General features: G+C 39.0%; 1 protein-coding gene across 1 annotated transcript in view; it reads right to left on the bottom strand.

Annotated features, from left to right (window-relative positions):
* DNAH11 (dynein axonemal heavy chain 11) overlaps positions 1 to 17,363 on the bottom strand; it is a 358,932-nt gene that overhangs the window by 332,533 nt on the left and 9,036 nt on the right. The window contains exons 3-6 of the mRNA XM_042919849.1: positions 7,949 to 8,145; positions 6,717 to 6,915; positions 5,879 to 5,978; positions 2,303 to 2,514 (exon numbers count right to left, since the gene is read on the bottom strand). Of these exons, the coding sequence (XP_042775783.1) occupies positions 2,303 to 2,514; positions 5,879 to 5,978; positions 6,717 to 6,915; positions 7,949 to 8,145 (708 nt within the window). The remainder of the gene's footprint in view (positions 1 to 2,302; positions 2,515 to 5,878; positions 5,979 to 6,716; positions 6,916 to 7,948; positions 8,146 to 17,363) is intronic.

The following is a 17,363-nucleotide window of genomic DNA, read 5'->3' as shown; positions in this document are numbered from 1 at the left end:
TTCATACTCTAGATACTCTGGACTGCAAGTTAGGAGACCTGTTTTCTAATCTGGATTTCCCCCTAAATTGTCAGGGAAATTCAGCAAATGATGTGATTTTTCACGTCTCAGGTAATTCATCTGAAAAAAAAAAAATATATCAGGTACTGGATTGGAATACAGTTCCCAAACCACTGTTGTTTATCCTACAACACTGTTCTCTTTACTGGTTAAAACAGCAAGGTTCTGGGACCTGGGGCAGCGGGAACTGCAAGCTGTTTGCCTTGTCTATGAGTACACTTTAAGGGTTCCAAATGCCCTCCCAACTTATCCCACTCTGTAGGGAAGTTGTTTTGTTTTTTTTTTTAATTTATTTGAGAGCGAGCGAGCACACACACATGCATGAGAGAGTGCGCATGCAAGTGGAGGAGGGGCAGAGAGAGAGGGAGAGAGAGAATTCAAAGCAGGCTCCTCACTGTCAGAGTGGAGCCAGATATAGGGCTCAAACTCATGAACCATGAAATCGTGACCTGAGCCAAAACCAAGAGTTGGACAACTAACTGACTGAGCCACCCAAGTACTATAGTATTTTCATTTTCTATGCAAGTCATAACATCAACACAGCTAGGAGGCATTAGACTAGATCAAGGATTTAGGTCAATCACAGGTGTCCATCCTCCTCTGGATAAGTGATGCAGAACTTTCCCAAGTATCCTATCTCCCCTGCCACAATGATTGCTCCAGCAATTAGAATCCATTAGAATTAGAATGCACTGGACCAGAATTAATAAAGAAAGAGAGCCTCTTTTTAGGGAAGTTCCTCTACTAGAAGGATACACTTCTGGAACTATTAAAAGCCACCATACTTAACATGTGATGAAAATAAAGGCAAACACAAGGACCAAAATGAAGGATGGCAGGGAGCTTTGAAATTATTATCTGAGACCTCTGAAACAAGCTATTCCAAAAACTACTACATTCTTAGACTTTCCAGTTCACGTGAATTCATACTTTTTATTTTGCTTCAGTTTGTCAGTTGCAGCTGAAGGCAATCCGCTTTTCATGGAAAGCATTCTTAACATCTCAAAATCTAAGCTATATATACAGATTCTGATTCTCTGACATTTGTTTTACAAAAACTCCTTAGTGGTTCAGCTAGACAACCTGCTATCGAGCTTGCTATGGTATGAATTGTCTTCACTCAAATTCTTAGGATGAAGCCCTAACCACCAATGTGACCATCTAGAAATAGGCCTTAAGGAGGTTATTAAAGTTCGATGAAGTCATAAGAGCAAGATCCAAATCTGACAAGACTGTGACTTTGTAAGAACAGAAGAAGAGAGCTTTTTCTTTCTCCACCATGTGAGGACAGAGAGAAAAGTTTTAATAATACCTCTTACCAGAAAATCATAATGGTACCTTGATCTGAGCCCCCAGTTTCCAAAATTATGAGAAAACAGTTTCTGAAAAAGAAACCCACCCAGTCTGTGGTATTTTGTTATGTCCGCTCAAGCAGACTAAGACACACCCTAACCGAGAACCACTGGATTACGTACCCTCCAAGTATCTTTCAGCTCTTAAATTACGTAATATTCTGATTTTATGGACCCACAAAGAATGAAAGTTCACAGAAAGTCTAATTTTTTAAAAAAAACCTTTTACAAGTGGGGCGCCTGGGTGGCTCAGTCAGTTGAGTGTCTGACTCTTGATTTCGGCTCAAGTCATGATCCCAGGCCTGTGGGATGGAGCCCCACATCAGGCTCCATGTTGAGCATGGAGCCTGCTTAATATTCCCTCTCTCTCCCTCTGCTCCTCTCCCCTGCTCACTGCCCTTTCTTTAAAATAAAAAAATTAAAAAAAAAAAAACATATTGCAAGTGAAGAGTAGAAAATTATAAGCAAGGATTTTTTAACATCAATAATGAATCAATACTTTTAATACAACTTCACTACTGTTTTTTCAGCCAGATTTTCTTAACTTACTTTATTTTCCAAAAGTGTATCAGTGTTCCTGTGGAAACCAAAGGGAAAGCTGTAAGAAAGCACTATGCCTATCTGTCTTTTCTTAGAAGACACCATAACTCTCCTTGAACAAAGGTAGGGTATTAAATCCAATGACAAACTGTCCTTTGAATGCACCTGATTTCCAGAGCTTCTTTGTCATTTAGAATAGAAAGTCACCTAACCTTTGCTACCATAAAAGTCTTTTCTGAAAAACGAAAGGAAAATGGTGTTCTGACTCTAGACTATTTTTTTTCACTGGCTTAATAAAACCCACCACATGGCAATGATTCCTCTTCTTCCTATTTTTTAGTACTACACACCTGGTCAATGAAGAGATTGCAAAACTCTTGCAATAAAACTATAATCCGAGCAGGAGTATTATAAAACTTGGAATGACTCCAGATCAGACAGATGGTATGAAATAATGGGGCAATGAGCACACGGATTTGTGGAAATTCTGTCTCCTGCAGACACTGAACATGTCTTCTCAGAGGTCTCAGGAATAGCTCCACATCCTGGGCTTCTAGGAGAGCTAAAAGGAAAGAAAATCACCATGAATGTGAGGGTGGTCTTTTTCCTAAATTCACTTCACAAGAAAACAAAGCAAAACAACAGAGCTGTACTTAAATGTGATCCTCTCTGTTTTATATTGATTATCCTACAGATGACCTACTATGGGTTTGGAAGGCCCCATACATGGTCCGTGTATAGCAGCCACTCAGGACAGCCCTGGTGCAGATACCTGCACAGCTCAAGTAAATAGTAACACAATACTCGGTGGGAAAATACCTTTTGACCTAAAGAAATTTACTCAAGTCCATGAAACTGCAGGCATAAAATATGCCTCCAAAGTTGCTGTCACTTTATGGTTTACGTTACAAGCCTCATCACTACAATGTTAATTACCACTTAGTAGGTCCCCACACAATTTAATTGTCTCATCCCAGTGTTCTGCGAGAGTAACTCAGGCAATGACTGGGAAATTTTATTCAAAATATAGCAACTAAAATTGTTAAGTATGGGTGATAAAAATATTTGGGGGGGGGCACCTGGGTGGCTCAGTAGGTTGAGCATACGACTTCAGCTCAGGTCATGATCTCATGGTCGGTGAATTTGAGCCCCACGTCAGGCTCTGTGCTGACAACTCAGAGCCTGGAGCCTGCTTCGGATTCTGTGTGTCCCTCTCTCTCTGCCCCTCCCCTGCTCACAGGCTCTCTCTTTCCTCTCTCTCAAAAAATAAACATTAAAAAATTTTTTTAATAAAAAAAATACTTTGGAACTAGAGGGAGGTGAAGTTTGTACAACATTGTGAATGCACTAAATGTCATTCAACTCTACACTTTAAAATGGAGATCTAAAAACTGTTAAGCAGGGCTAAGGAATATTTCTCAAAAGTACTATATAAATAAATAAACACACACATACATACACACACACACACACACACACATACGGAGAGAAATATTATCAATTACTGTCTAATCTAATCTAAATCTTCTCTTGATTAAAATTAGTCATTTTAGGGGCTCCTGGCTGGCTCATTCGGAGAGCATGCAAATCAATCTCAGAATCCTGAGTTCAAGACCCATGGTGGGTGTAGAGCTTAAAAAAAAAATTAGTCAGCTTAATGTGCCGTAAATGGATCTCCATCAGACTGCATTTTGTTCCTGAGACTACAAACAACTTTGATTAACTGAAAACAGGCTTTACTTATGACGGTAGGGAAGGCAGTAAATTCTTATTTCCTGGTGTTCTCTCAAAACACTCCTGTCCAGGCCGAGGTGACAAACAAATAACCCTGCCAACTTTTTTTTGACTGTGAGAATTAGGAATACACCCACCTATATTACTCCCCTTAACATATAACCAATTTATCTGCCCTAATGATAAAGACCTAGGAAGAGAGCATACAGGAACTCTTTTCTTCACTGGTTCCGCTCATGTTTTCAAAATAGTATGTTGTTACTCATGTTAATTTCAAAATTAAATTATTGCATCTAACGGCTAAGTGCCTTTAAAATGTGGCAAGCTCAAGTGGTGATTTTAAAAGGCCTCAAGTATGTCCTTGGGAGGGGGCTGTCCACCTCTGACAATGGCTTTGAGCCACTTGTCCTACTCAGAGTGTTTGTGTCTGAATCTCCAGCCCATGCGCTCATAAGGCCCTGAGTACCCCTGTGATCTGTTCCTGTAGATGCTTTATCCACAGAAAATGTTCATCTTCTACTAATACAGAAAAAAATTCGAGCAGCCTCTACTTACTGAGAACATACTTACTGTGCGCCTAGTACTTTGTATCCTGTATATTTTATCCTCAATTCAAGGGTTCTCAGCCAGGAAAGGTTTTGCCTCCAGGGGTCATTTGGCAATGTCTGGAGACATTTTTAATTGTCACAGCTGCACCAGGGGGAGGTGGGTGGAGGCCAGGGATGCTGCTAAACACACAGGAACGCACAGCTTCCCACGACAAACAATTATCGAACCCAAAATGTCAATGGCGATAAACACTGACAAGGTTGAGAAATACTGCTCTAATCCTCAAAACAATTCTGCAAGGAAGGTGTTAATATGCCAGTTTGGCTGAGGAAAACCAGAGGCTCAGCTAATTTAAGATGAACTGAATGGATGTTGGACAAGTTAGAAACAAAAGAGACTGTATCGTCAAAATAGACAAAAGATGGAGTAGTTGTTTTCTGAGCATTTCAGCTAATGGAAATTTTGTAGTGTAATGCTGGTACACCAGGCAGACGATCAGAAAAAATGAAAAGTGTTTAAGATAGTAGCTACTAGAAAGGAGTGGGAAAACAAGAAGAGGCTACTAACTTCATTCACTCAACTCATTAACGTCTGCCAGGCCCTGGGAATACAAAGATAATTCTTTAGGGTTTTCACATACATGGTGTCACACACATGATGCTTCCAACTCAATGGGAGAGGGAGTTCCAAAAAAGGTCCATCTGATTAATAAACATCTTTTTGACCATCAAACTTGAATCAACCCGCATGCCACCCAGGGCTTGAGAAGATTACTCTTGCTTCCATGTGATAAAAAAAACAAAACAAAACAAAAAAAACAAAAAACAAAAACCTGAAGAAATAACCAAACATTTTCAAAGTATATTTTAGGTATTTCCTAACCTTACAAAAGTTCTAACAGGAAGAAATTAAAAAGTAATTTTCTAACGTTAGAAACCAAAAAAGCTATTCGTCCAATTATCTTACAGTTTCATCACTGAAAACCTCAGTATCGTGTCTATGCCTACTTACTTGAATTGGCCTAAAGAAATAGGAACAGAAATAAAAAAAACAGGGGGCTGGGACCCCTGGGTGGAGCTGAAACCAGACAGTGAGGGGACGAGGAGACTTTTCACTGAATACCTTTTTATCATTTCTGGTTTTTATCAGTGTGCATGGACCTGTTCAAAATTCAGCAAACCCTCTTCCTCTGTACATTTAATCTTCACCCAAACTTCGATGATAACTTTGAGCATTTTTGAGCTAGATAAGCAACAGATGCCAAGCACATTCAGACTCTACTCAAGAATAAGTGGACTAACTGTAGCCCAGCTGTTGACGAGGAAACCGCCATGTTGGACTTTCATTTACCTGCTGCAAAGGTCTTTCCCCTACACACACACACACACACACACACACACACACACACATTCCCATTAAAACTTCAATCTAGAGCAATTTGGTAAGTACCTACAATATACCCTAAAAACAGTTTAATAGAACTAGAGAATAAAGTACTGATGAGGACGAATTTATCATTACAAGAGCCAAGTGAAATCATTTCATGAACATGTTAATGGTAGAAGGGCAGATGAGGCTGGTCAGGCAGGGTGGGATGAGATCATGAGGGACACCAACACCAGACCAAAAACCAAGAGTCTTACCATTTTTCACAGCCACAAAAATGTCCTTCAAAGTTGGCAAATAGCTGCTTTGTTTGATTTGCAGGATCCTAGCCATTTTGAGGACAATAGGAGCTTGAAGCTAAATTGAAGAAAATTTAATTCAAGCTAGATTAATGACTAAATAGATACATTTGGTAATAAAACACTTATATTTTACTCATGCACAATACCCACAGTATTCAAAAAAAAAAAGACTCATCTGGCTTCAAGTTGAAAATAATTTTTAAAAGCAATTTTTCCTTAAGCTTGAATTTTACTTTATGTTTACAGCTCTTGAGTATTCACAGAGTGTCAATTAACCCTTTAAGTGTAAAATATTAAACTTCCCACATAAAATCTCCTGCTGTGTTTCAGAGAATCTGAGAGACACATGAAATGCAAATGAACGTCTTAGTTTGCAGGATATTAAATCAAGGAACATGTAAGGCAAACAGCAGAGGAACCAAAGTTAGCTCTTCCAAAGCCACATCTCTCCACTCGGCAAGACGCGACTCCTTCCTACATCAGTTCAATCAACTAAATTTTACCATCTTTGACATTTCCCTGGGGAACGACTCTCTCCTATGCCACGGTGTTTCCAATTATTAAATGCTGTCAAAATATTCTCCAAATGGCAAACTTACTTTTAATCCGCATTCATTTCTAAAGTGCCTATCATATAAAACTTTGGAACAAGAAACGAGAACAGACTATTAAGTCATTCAAAAACAGTATTTTAAGCCTCTGAAGGTACTGGAAGTCATTGCTGTAGAAACCAAATTCTACAACTGACTTTCCTAATTCAATTTGTAAGCAATTTGTAGGGCTATCTACTTACTTGATCATAAATGCATGACAGATTTTCTCTCCTCATCATCCAGAAATCCAGTTCAGTTTGAGGATTCGACTGAAGACAATTCAGCAAAGGCTGCACGGAATCTTTTTCTACGATTTCTTGGATCTGATATGACCATTTAATAATCACTGACTCAATTGCATGGAGTACTGTCCTTTCATTTGATTCTAGCATACAAGCACTGAAATGATTAATAGAATAATTCAAAAACCAACTGTTTCACCTAAATAAAGATAGCACTCGGATCTTAAGATCTATTTGGTGTATCCATAAACTAGTTTTCCAAATATAAATGCTTCAGAATCAGATCCCTTATTTTTATAGTCCCACTTTTAGTTGTGATGTAAACATTGTTAAACAAATAATCATAACCTTAAACCATTATTGCTAAAAGAATACTGTTGAGGGGCGCCTGGGTGGCTCAGTCGGTTGAGCGTCCGACTTCAACTCAGGTCACGATCTCGCGGTCCGTGAGTTCGAGCCCCGCGTCGGGCTCTGGGCTGACGGCTCAGAGCCTGGAGCCTGCTTCCGATTCTGTGTCTCCCTCTCTCTCAGCCCCTCCCCCGTTCATGCTCTGCCTCTCTCTGTCTCAAAAATAAATAAACGTTTAAAAAAAAAAAAAAAAAAAGAATACTGTTGAGGGACGCCTGGATGGCTCAGTCGGTTAAGCATCTAACTTCAGCTCAGGTCATGATCTCATGGTTCGTGAGTTTGAGCCCCGCATCAGGCTCTGTGCTGACAGCCCAGAGACTGGAGCCTGCTTCGGATTCTGTGTCCCCCTCTCTCTCTGCACCACCCCTGCTTGTGCTGTCTTTCAAAAATGAATAAACATTAAAAAAAAATACTCTTGACATCATGTCAATTGTTACAGCCTGCTTTTTGTGCAGTCTGCTTTTAGGAGATGTACTTCGTGGGGCATGTGGGTGACTCAGTTGGTTGAGCATCTGACTCTTGATTTCAGCTCAGGTCATGATCCCAGGGTTGTGGATGGGATGGAGCCCGCTTTAAAATTCTCTCTCCCTCTGTCCCTCTCCCCTCCTTGCACTCTCTAAAATAAAATTTTAAAAAGTGTACTTAGTAAGGAAATAATATACACGGTGCTCTGTACAACCTTTTTAAAAAAATGATAGAATTCTTGTGCTAATAGCTTCTATGTTAATTGGGTATGTAGGCTCTCCACTTTAATATCTGATATATACCATATCATTACATACTTGGTCTCTGAGTATTTCTGATCCAGGTCGATTTTTCCTGCAATTGTGGGAATTGGTAGAAGAGTTCTTCTCAACATTTTGCCCCGAAAAACATGCATTTTATTTTTCATGGCTTCTACGTGATGTTCCATGTCTTGTGAAATAAAACAGGACCAGGATTTATGGTTGTTCCTATTAGAAAGAATGGGCACTAAAATCTAAAGAGAAACATTTCCAAAAGAAGTTAATTTACAGACAGTGTACTCCTTCAAAGATTTTCTTGTCATACAAAATCAGCCACAAAACCACTCAATTTCTTAAATATCAAATTTACAAAGAGAGGACAAAAATCAGTATTCCATTTAGACATTATCAATTAGGCAAATACTTGCAAAGTGCAAGTATACTATAATGCTTGTTCACTCATTTACTTATTTATCAAACATTTGTGGAAGTTCCCAATGACTCAAACACGGCATAAAACAAACACAACCATGTCAAGTAAGCAAACTACTTTCCTAATGCAAACTGAGCACACTGGCAGGTACATGAATGAAAAAAAATTTTACGAATCACATGGAAGCAAAAGTAATCTTCTCGAGCCCTGGGTGGCATGCCGGTTGATGGTCAAAAAGATGTTTATTAATCAGATGGACCTTATTTGGAACTCCCTCTCCCACTGAGCTGGGAGGATCACGTATGTGACACCGTGTATGTGAAAACCCTCAAGAATTATCTTTGTATTCCCAGGGCCTGGCAGACGTTAATAAGAATGAGTTGAGTGAATGAAGTTAGTAGCCTCTTCTTGTTTTCCCACTCCTTTCTAGTAGCTACTATTGTAAACACTTTTCATTTTTTCTGATCATCTGCCTGGTGTACCAGCATTACACTACAGAATTTCCATTAGCTGAAATGCTCAGAAAACAATTACTCCACCTTTTGTCTACTTTGACAATACAATTACTTTTGTTTTCTGTGTTGAAACTAATCTTTCCAAAGTGTATTATTACATTTTCCTGCTTAGCACTGACTACAAGTCAAGCTAGGAAAACAGAAAAATAAGAAACAGTCTTTGCTGGGGATAATCTCATGGGTTAGTTCCTTTGCTACAAGAACTACCGTGATTGGAGGCATGTTCAGGATGTAATGTGGAGACACAGGATATACACCTGGCTCTGGAAGGGACAGGTGTTAGGGAAGACCTGCCACAAAAGGTGCTACTTGATTAAAATGGTGAAGATGAGGGCCTTCTGGGTGGAGTCAGTTAAGCGGCCGACTCTTGATTTCAGCTCAGGTCATGATCTCACAATTTGTGGGATCCAACCCCAAATCAGGCTCTGTGCTGACAGCGTGGAGCCTGCTTGAGATTCTCACTCTCCCTCTCTCCGTCCCTCACCCCCACACACGTTTAACTGCTTTCTCTCAAAATAAATAAACAAACTTAAAAATACATAAACAAAACGTTGAAGATGAAATTGCAGAGCAGGCACTCCAGAAAACTCAACACCAACAAAATCATTCAGGGCTCCAGAAGTATAGTGCTTCTGGAAACCTGCCACTCTGGGATTAACTTTGAGAAAGGCAGGGTAGTTCATGAAAAGCTTTAGAAATTAGACTGTAGACTTGAAGTTTATTGGGCATAACATTCACTGACCCACTAGAAAACTCTCTAGACTAAATCTCCAGTATCAGCAACTATTTCTAAATAATAGGCACGAGGAAAATTCTGGTTATTTGGCATATCTAACTTACCAGTTATGGTTTCAAACTTTCACTCTATGATTCTGTGGCAAAGCCAACTACTTTTAAATTTGAATATTTCTGTCACAAGCTGTAGATAAAACTGTGAAATTGTGAGCCACATGCTTTGCAGAGCAATTAGTCAAAGCGCGAGCGTGTTTCCGTAAATGTCATTTAAAACAGAGGTGCCTGGGTGGCTCAGTTAAGCATCTGACTTTGGCTCAGGTCATGATCTCATGGGCCATGGGTTTGAGCCCCACGATGGGCTCTGTGCCCCAAAGCAGGCTGCAAGCTCTGAGTCTCCCTCGCTCTCTGCCCCTCCCCCTACTTGCACTCTCTCTCAGAAAAAAACATTAAGAAAAAAAAAAAAACATCATTCAAAACAAATAGACCTGGGATATGCTTTTTCATTACAATACATCTTCTTAAACTATACACAAAGTAATTCAATTAATTGGGGGTTTTATTTTGTCTCAGTTGGGAAATGTTTTCCTACTTTTTGCGGTTTAGAAGAAAAATTCCAAACTTTTTCTGAGCACTAAAATAATTTAAATATGCTTACATATTCAATACGTATATATACAACATGTAACTATAGATTAATGAACTACGGTGCCTCTGCTGTGTTTTCTTTACCTATGTTCTTTCTTTGATCCCTTTTTAAGCTAGGGATTTTCTTTTTACAATGGTTTTTAAGTCAATAGTTATTATTACCAGGGCAATGCTTTCAACATGTGGGAGCCTAGGCCTCTCCCAGACATCTTAAATTGCAATGTCCAAGGATGGGACCTAGACACTAACTATAAGAACCAAATCACACTTCCACTTTAGCTTGATAAGCCAAATGGATAACAGTAATTCACAATAATTATTTCTTTAAAGATTTAGACCAATATAATACATAAAGAAATAACTAGCCAGAGGAGTTAAGATGGTGGAGCAGCATGGAGACCCTAAGCTTGTCTCATCCCTGCAATGCAGCTAGAGCAGCACCAAACCATTTTGAACACCTAGGAAATTGATCTGAGGATTAACGCAACAATCTGCATAACTTGAGCCGTAGACCCTGGCAGGTACACAATGCAAAGAGGTGAACTGGAGGAGAGAAAAGCCACGGAAGGTAGGGAGCCATGTTCACAGAGAGAGGACAGAGAAAAAGAAGAGGAGAGCGTGGTACATCGGGATCATGCAAGAAAAGCACTCCCCCCAAAAGTAGTTGGAGAGAAAGAGTGAAAACACAGGGGACTTAACAGGAAATCTGTTCCCCAAACCAATGATGGGGAGAAAGTAGAGGGTTTCAATACCACCAGGATTCTACAAATAGTGGAGTGCGGAGTCTGAAGTTCCAAAGTTCAGTCCCTGGTGGTACTCTGGTAATGAAGTAAAACAAATCCCCAGAAGCAGGCAGCCGGGTCTGAGGAGTCTGTGCGCCACCTGGGGAGAAGCAGTTTCCCTGCTTGGAGTGGATTTGGTAGAGGCCATACAGCCTCCCCACAGGCAAAGGTCCCAGCACACCCTGGAGAGCAGTCATGTTTGCTGGTATTGAGACAAAGACGCCAGAGGGCAATGAAACCTGGCACCAGCTGTGTGTAGTGATTTGCCATAATCTCTGAACCTCTGCCCCTGTGAGATCACACGAACCTTTTCTGGGGCAAGCTGACCCTAGTCATTGATCAGCGAGCCCCTCCCCCCAGAGAGCTGGCATAGGTCCAAGCAGCAGGGGTCTCTGAAGTGTGGGGTTTTGAAACACAACCTCATCTGAGATAAAACTCTGGAGGGGGGTGCTGCCTGGCAGGTGGACAGCTTGGACATGGCCAGGGTAGAGGCAGGGAATGGACAGAGGCCTGAGATCAAGGAGGGGTACTTAATCACAGGTTGGTGAGAGTATACAAATTCCTGCACCAGAGACTAGGGAGCTGGGTAAGGCCATTTCCACTTCCCCTGCACACGCACATGTGAGGATGCACACGGATCCACCCCAGTCAGCTATGCTGCGACCCTGATGGAGAACAGAGGCTTTACACCAAGCACCACCCAACTGTGCCCTCCAAGCACATTCCGCAGAAGACTAGCACAAGTCACTCCACCTGTTCAGTATACGGACTATAGAACGCTTCATAGTTTCAGTTCTAAGGGAAAGTGGATGTAAATTCATTCAGCTTTCATTCTGTTTGCTAAAGGTTCATTTATTTGTTCATTTTCTTTGCTTCTGTTTGGGTTTAAATTGTTTTCTTTTTTCTTCTTTTCTTTCTCTTTCTTGAATACAGAAAGAAGAAAACTTATTTACTTCATTTTTAATTTTTTTAAATATATTACTCTATTTCATTTTCTTTCTCTTATTATACATTTTTTTTTATTTTGTAAGTTTTTTCTTACCTTTTTTTTTCTTTCCTTTTCTACATTCTATGAAGTTTCTTTCAACAGGCAAACCAAAACAGACCTAGGATCTAGCTTCCTTTTTTTTTTGTTTTTAATTCTTTAATTTTTATTTTTCATTTTATTAATTTTTCCCTTCATCCAAAATAACAAAATGGAGGAATTCACCCCAAAAGAAAGAACAGGAAGAAATGACAGCCAGGGACTTAACACAGATATAAGTAAAATATGTGAACTAGAATTTAGAACCACAATAATAAGAATAATATCTGGGATTGAAAAAAGCATAGAAGACACCAGAGAATCCTTTTCTGTGGAGATAAAAGAAATACAATCTAGTCAGGCCGAAATTAAAAAAATGCTATACCAGAGATGCAATCTCAAATGTATGCCACTACAGCAAGGGATGGATGAAGCAGAGGAGAGAATCAGTGATACAGAAGATAAAATTATGGAGAATAATGAAGCAGAAAAAAAAAAAAGACATAAACAAAGGCAAAAGATCATGATACAAGACTTAGAGAACTCAGTGACTCATTAAAAAGGAATAAAATCCCAATCAAAGGAGTCCAGAAGATGGAGAGAGAGAAGAGGCAGAAAGTTTATGTGAGCAAATTATAGTGGAATACTTGCCTAACCTGGGGAAGCACACAAACGTCAAAATCCAAGAAGCAATGAGAGCTCCCATTAGATTCAACAAAAAATGACCATGACCAAGGCATATCATACTCAAATTCACAAAATACACAGACAAGGAAATAATTATGACATCAGCAAAGGAACAAAGTCCTAACCTCTAAGGGAAGACAGATGAGGTTGTCAGCAGACCTATCCACAGAAACTTGGCAGGCCAGAAGGAAGTGGCAGAATATATTCAACGTGCTGAATTGGAAAAATATACAGCCAAGAATTCTTTACCCAGCAAGGCTATCATCCAAAATAGAAGGAAAGATAAAGAGTTTCCCAAACAAAAACTAAAGGAGTTCACGACCACTAAACCAACCCTGTGAGAAATTTGAAGGGAGACTCTGAGTGGAGAAAAGACCAAAATAAAACAACAAAGACCAAACCAACAAAGGCTAGAAAGGACCAGAGAACACCAGAAACATCAAGTCTACAGGCAACACAATGGCACTGAATTCAAATATTTTGGTACTCACTCTAAATTTAAGTGGACTAAATGCTCCAATCAAAAGACACAGGATATCAGAATGTATAAGAAAAGAAGACCCATCTATGTGCTGCTTACAAAGACTCATTTTAGACCTAAAGACACCTGCAGATTGAAAGTAAGGGAATAGACAATCATCTATCCTGCTAATGATTATCAAAAGAAAGCTGGAGTAGCCATACTTTTATCAAACTAAATTTTAAAATAAAGCCTGTTACAAAAGATCAAGAAGAGCATTATATCATAATTAAGGGGTCTATCCACCAAGATGTTAACAGTTGTGAATATTTATGCCCCCAACATGGTAAAACCCAAATATATAAATCATTTAATCACAAACATAAATAAATGTATAGGTAACAATACAGTGATTGTAGGGGACTTTAACACCCCACTTACACCAAAGGACAGACCACATAAGCAGAAAGTCAACAAGGAAACAATGGCTTTCAATGACTCACTGGATCAGATGGACTTAAAAGATATATACTGAACATTTCATCCTAAAACAGCAGAATACACATTCTTGAGTGCACATGGAACATTCTCCAGAATAGATCACATACTGGATCACAAATTGGCTCTCAGAAAGTACAAAAATATGGAGATCATATCATGCATACTTTCAGAGCACAATGTTATAAAACTTGAAATGAACCACAAAAGGAAAAAAATTTGGAAAGACGATGAATACTTGGAGATTAAAGAACATCTTACTAAAGAATGAATGGGCTAAATAAGAAATTAAAGAGGAATTTTAAAAGTACAGGAAGCCATTGAAAATGAAAACATGGCAGTCCAAAACCTCTGGGATACAGCAAAGGTGGTCATAAGAGGGAAGTATATAGCAATCCAGGCCTTCCCTAAAGAAGGAGAAAGGTTTCAAATACACAACCTAATCTAACACCTAAAAGATCTGGAAAAAACAACAAATAAAGCCCTAAACCAGCAGAAGAAGGGAAATAATAAAGATTAGAGCAGAAATCAATGATGTCGAAATCAAAGAAAACAGAACAGATCAATGAACCCAGAAGCTGGGTCTTTGAAAGAATAAACAAAATTGATAAACCCTTAGCCAGGCTGATCAAAAAGAAAAATGACCCAAATAAATAAAATCACGAATGAAAACAGGAAAGATCACAACCACCACTGCAGAAATACAAACAATAAGAGAATATTATGAACAATTATACGCCAACAAATTGGGCAATCTGGAAGAAATGGACAAATTTCTATAAACATATAAACTACAAAACTAAAACAGGAAGAAATAGAAAATTTTAACAGACCCATAACCAGTAAAGAAATTGAATCAGTGATCAAAAATCTCCCAACAAGAATCCAGGGCTGGATGGCTTCCCAGGGGAATTCTACCAAACATTTAAAGAAGAGTTAACACCAATTCTTTTGAAGCTGATCCAAAAAATAGAAATGGAGGGAAAACTTCCAAACTTATTCTATGAAGCCAGTGTTACCATGATTCCAAAACCAGGCAAAGACCCCACTAAAAAAAGAGAACTACAGACCACTTTTCCTGATGAACATGGATGCAAAAATTCTCAACAAGATACTAGCCAACTGGACACAACAATACATTAAAAGGATTATTCACCATGATCAAGTAGAATTTGCTCCTGGGATGCAGGGCAGGTTAAATATCTGCAAATCAATCAATGTGATACATTACATCAATAGCAGACAGGACAAGAACCACATGATCCTCTGACTAGATGCAGAGAAAGTATTTGACAAAAAAGAGCATCCTTTCTTGATAAAAACCTTCAAGAAAGCAGGCAGAGAAGGAATGTACCTCAAGATCATAAAGGCCATATATGAAAAACCCACAGCTAATATCATCTCAATGGGAAAAAAAAACTGAGAGCTTTCCCCCTAAGGTCAGGAAGAAGACAGGGATGTCCACTCTCACCACTGTTATTCAACCTAGTGTTGGAAGTCCTAGCCTCAGCAATCAGACAACACAAAGAAACAAAAGGCACCCAAATTGGCAAGAAGGAAGTCAAATTTTCACTCTTCGCAGATGACGTGATATTCTCTGTGGCAAACCCAAAAGACTCCACCAAAAAACTGTTAGAACTGATCCATGAATTCAGCTAAGTCGCAGGATATAAAATCAATGTACAGAAATTGGTTGCATTTCTATACACCAATAATGAAACAGCAGAAAGAGAAATCAGGGAATCAATCCCATTTACAACTGCACCAAAAACTATAAAATACTTAGGAATAAACCTAACCAAAGAGGTGAAAGATCTATACACTGAAAACTATAGAAAACTGATGGTAGAAGCTAAAGAAGACACAAAGAAATGGAAAAGAACATTCCATGTTCATGGATGGGAAGAACAAATACTGTTGAAATGTCAGTACTACCCAAAGCAATCTACATATTCCACACAATACCTATCAAAATAACATCAGCATTCTTCACAGAGCTAGAACAAACAATTCTAAAATCTGTATAAAACCAGAAAAGACCCCAAATAGCCAAAGCAATCCTGAAAAAGAAGACCAAAGCTTGAGGCATCACAATTCTTGACTTCAAGCTATATTACAAAGCTGTAATCATCAAGACAGTATGGTACTGGCACAACAGACACATAGATCAATGGAACAGAAGAGAGAAGCCAGAAATGAACCCACAAAGGTATGGCCAACTCATCTTTGACAAAGCAGGAAAGAGCATCCAGTGGAATAAAGACAGTCTCCTCAGCAAATGGTGCTCAGAAAACTGGACAGCGACATGCAGAAGAATGAACCTGGACTACTTTCTTACACCATCCACAAAAATAAACTCAAAATGGATGAAAGACCTAGATTTAAGAAAGGAAACCATCAAAATCCTGGAGGAGAGAACAGGCAACAACCTCTTGGATGCTGGCCACAGCAGCTTCTTACTTGACATGTTTCCCAAGGCAAAGGAAACAAAAGCAAAAATGAACTATTGGGACCTCATCAAGATAAAAAACTTCTGCACAGTGAAGTAAAAAAACAGCAAAACTAGAAGGCGAATGACAGAATGGGAGAAGTTACCGGCAAATGACCTAACAGATAAAGGGTTAGTATCCAAAATCTATGAAGAACTTATCAAACCCAACACCCAAAAAACAAAGAATCCAGTGAAGAAATGGGCAAAAGACTTGAATAGACACTTTTCCAAAGACATCCAGATGGCTAACAGACATAGGAAAAAGTGCTCAGCATCACTCATCATCAGAGAAATACAAATCAAAACCACAATGAGGTACCACTCACACCTGTCAGAGTGGTGAAAATTAACAACTCAAGTGACACAGATGTTGGCAAGGATGTGGAGAAAGAGGACCTTTTGCACTGCTAGTGGGAATGCAAACTGGTGCAGACAGTCTGGAAAACAATATGGAGGTTCCTCAAAAAATTAAAAATAGAACTACCCTATAACCCAGCAATTGCACTACTAGGTATTTATCCAAAGGATACAAGAGTGCTGTTTTAAAGGGGCATATACACCCCAACATTTATAGTAGCACTATCGACAATAATCAAAGTATGGAAAGATACCAAATGTCCATTGACTGATGAATGAATAAAGAATATGTGATATACACACATACACAGACACACACACACACACATATACAATGGACTATTACTTGGTGATCAAAAAGAATGAAATGTTAGTATTTGCAACAATGTGGATGGAACTAGAGTGTATTACCCTAAACAAAGTAGGTCAGTCGTACTTCATAGGATTTTACTCATATGTGGAATTTAAGAAACAAAACAGATGAACATAGAGGAAGGGAAGCAAAACTAAGATAAAAACAGAGAGGGAGACAAACCACAAGAGACTCTTAAATACAGAGAACAAACTGAGGGTTGCTGGCAGGGTGTTGCGTAGGGGGATGGGCTAAATGGGTGATGGGCTTTAAGGAGGGCACTTGTTGGGAGGAGGGGTTATATGTAAGTGATAAATCACTAAATTCTATTCCTGAAATCATTACTATATGTTAAATAACTTGGATTCAAACAAAATGTCAAAAAAATTTTTTTTAATTAAAAAAAGAAGTAATGTGAGAAGGTAAGAAAGAAAAGAAAGAAAATTAAGTGTCTGACTTTCAATTTAGACTCAAGTCATGATCTCAGTTTGTG

The sequence above is a fragment of the Panthera leo genome, chromosome A2 (assembly GCF_018350215.1).
Source record: "Panthera leo isolate Ple1 chromosome A2, P.leo_Ple1_pat1.1, whole genome shotgun sequence".
NCBI lineage: Eukaryota > Metazoa > Chordata > Mammalia > Carnivora > Felidae > Panthera > Panthera leo.
This window is presented reverse-complemented; position numbering and strand designations above follow the sequence as displayed.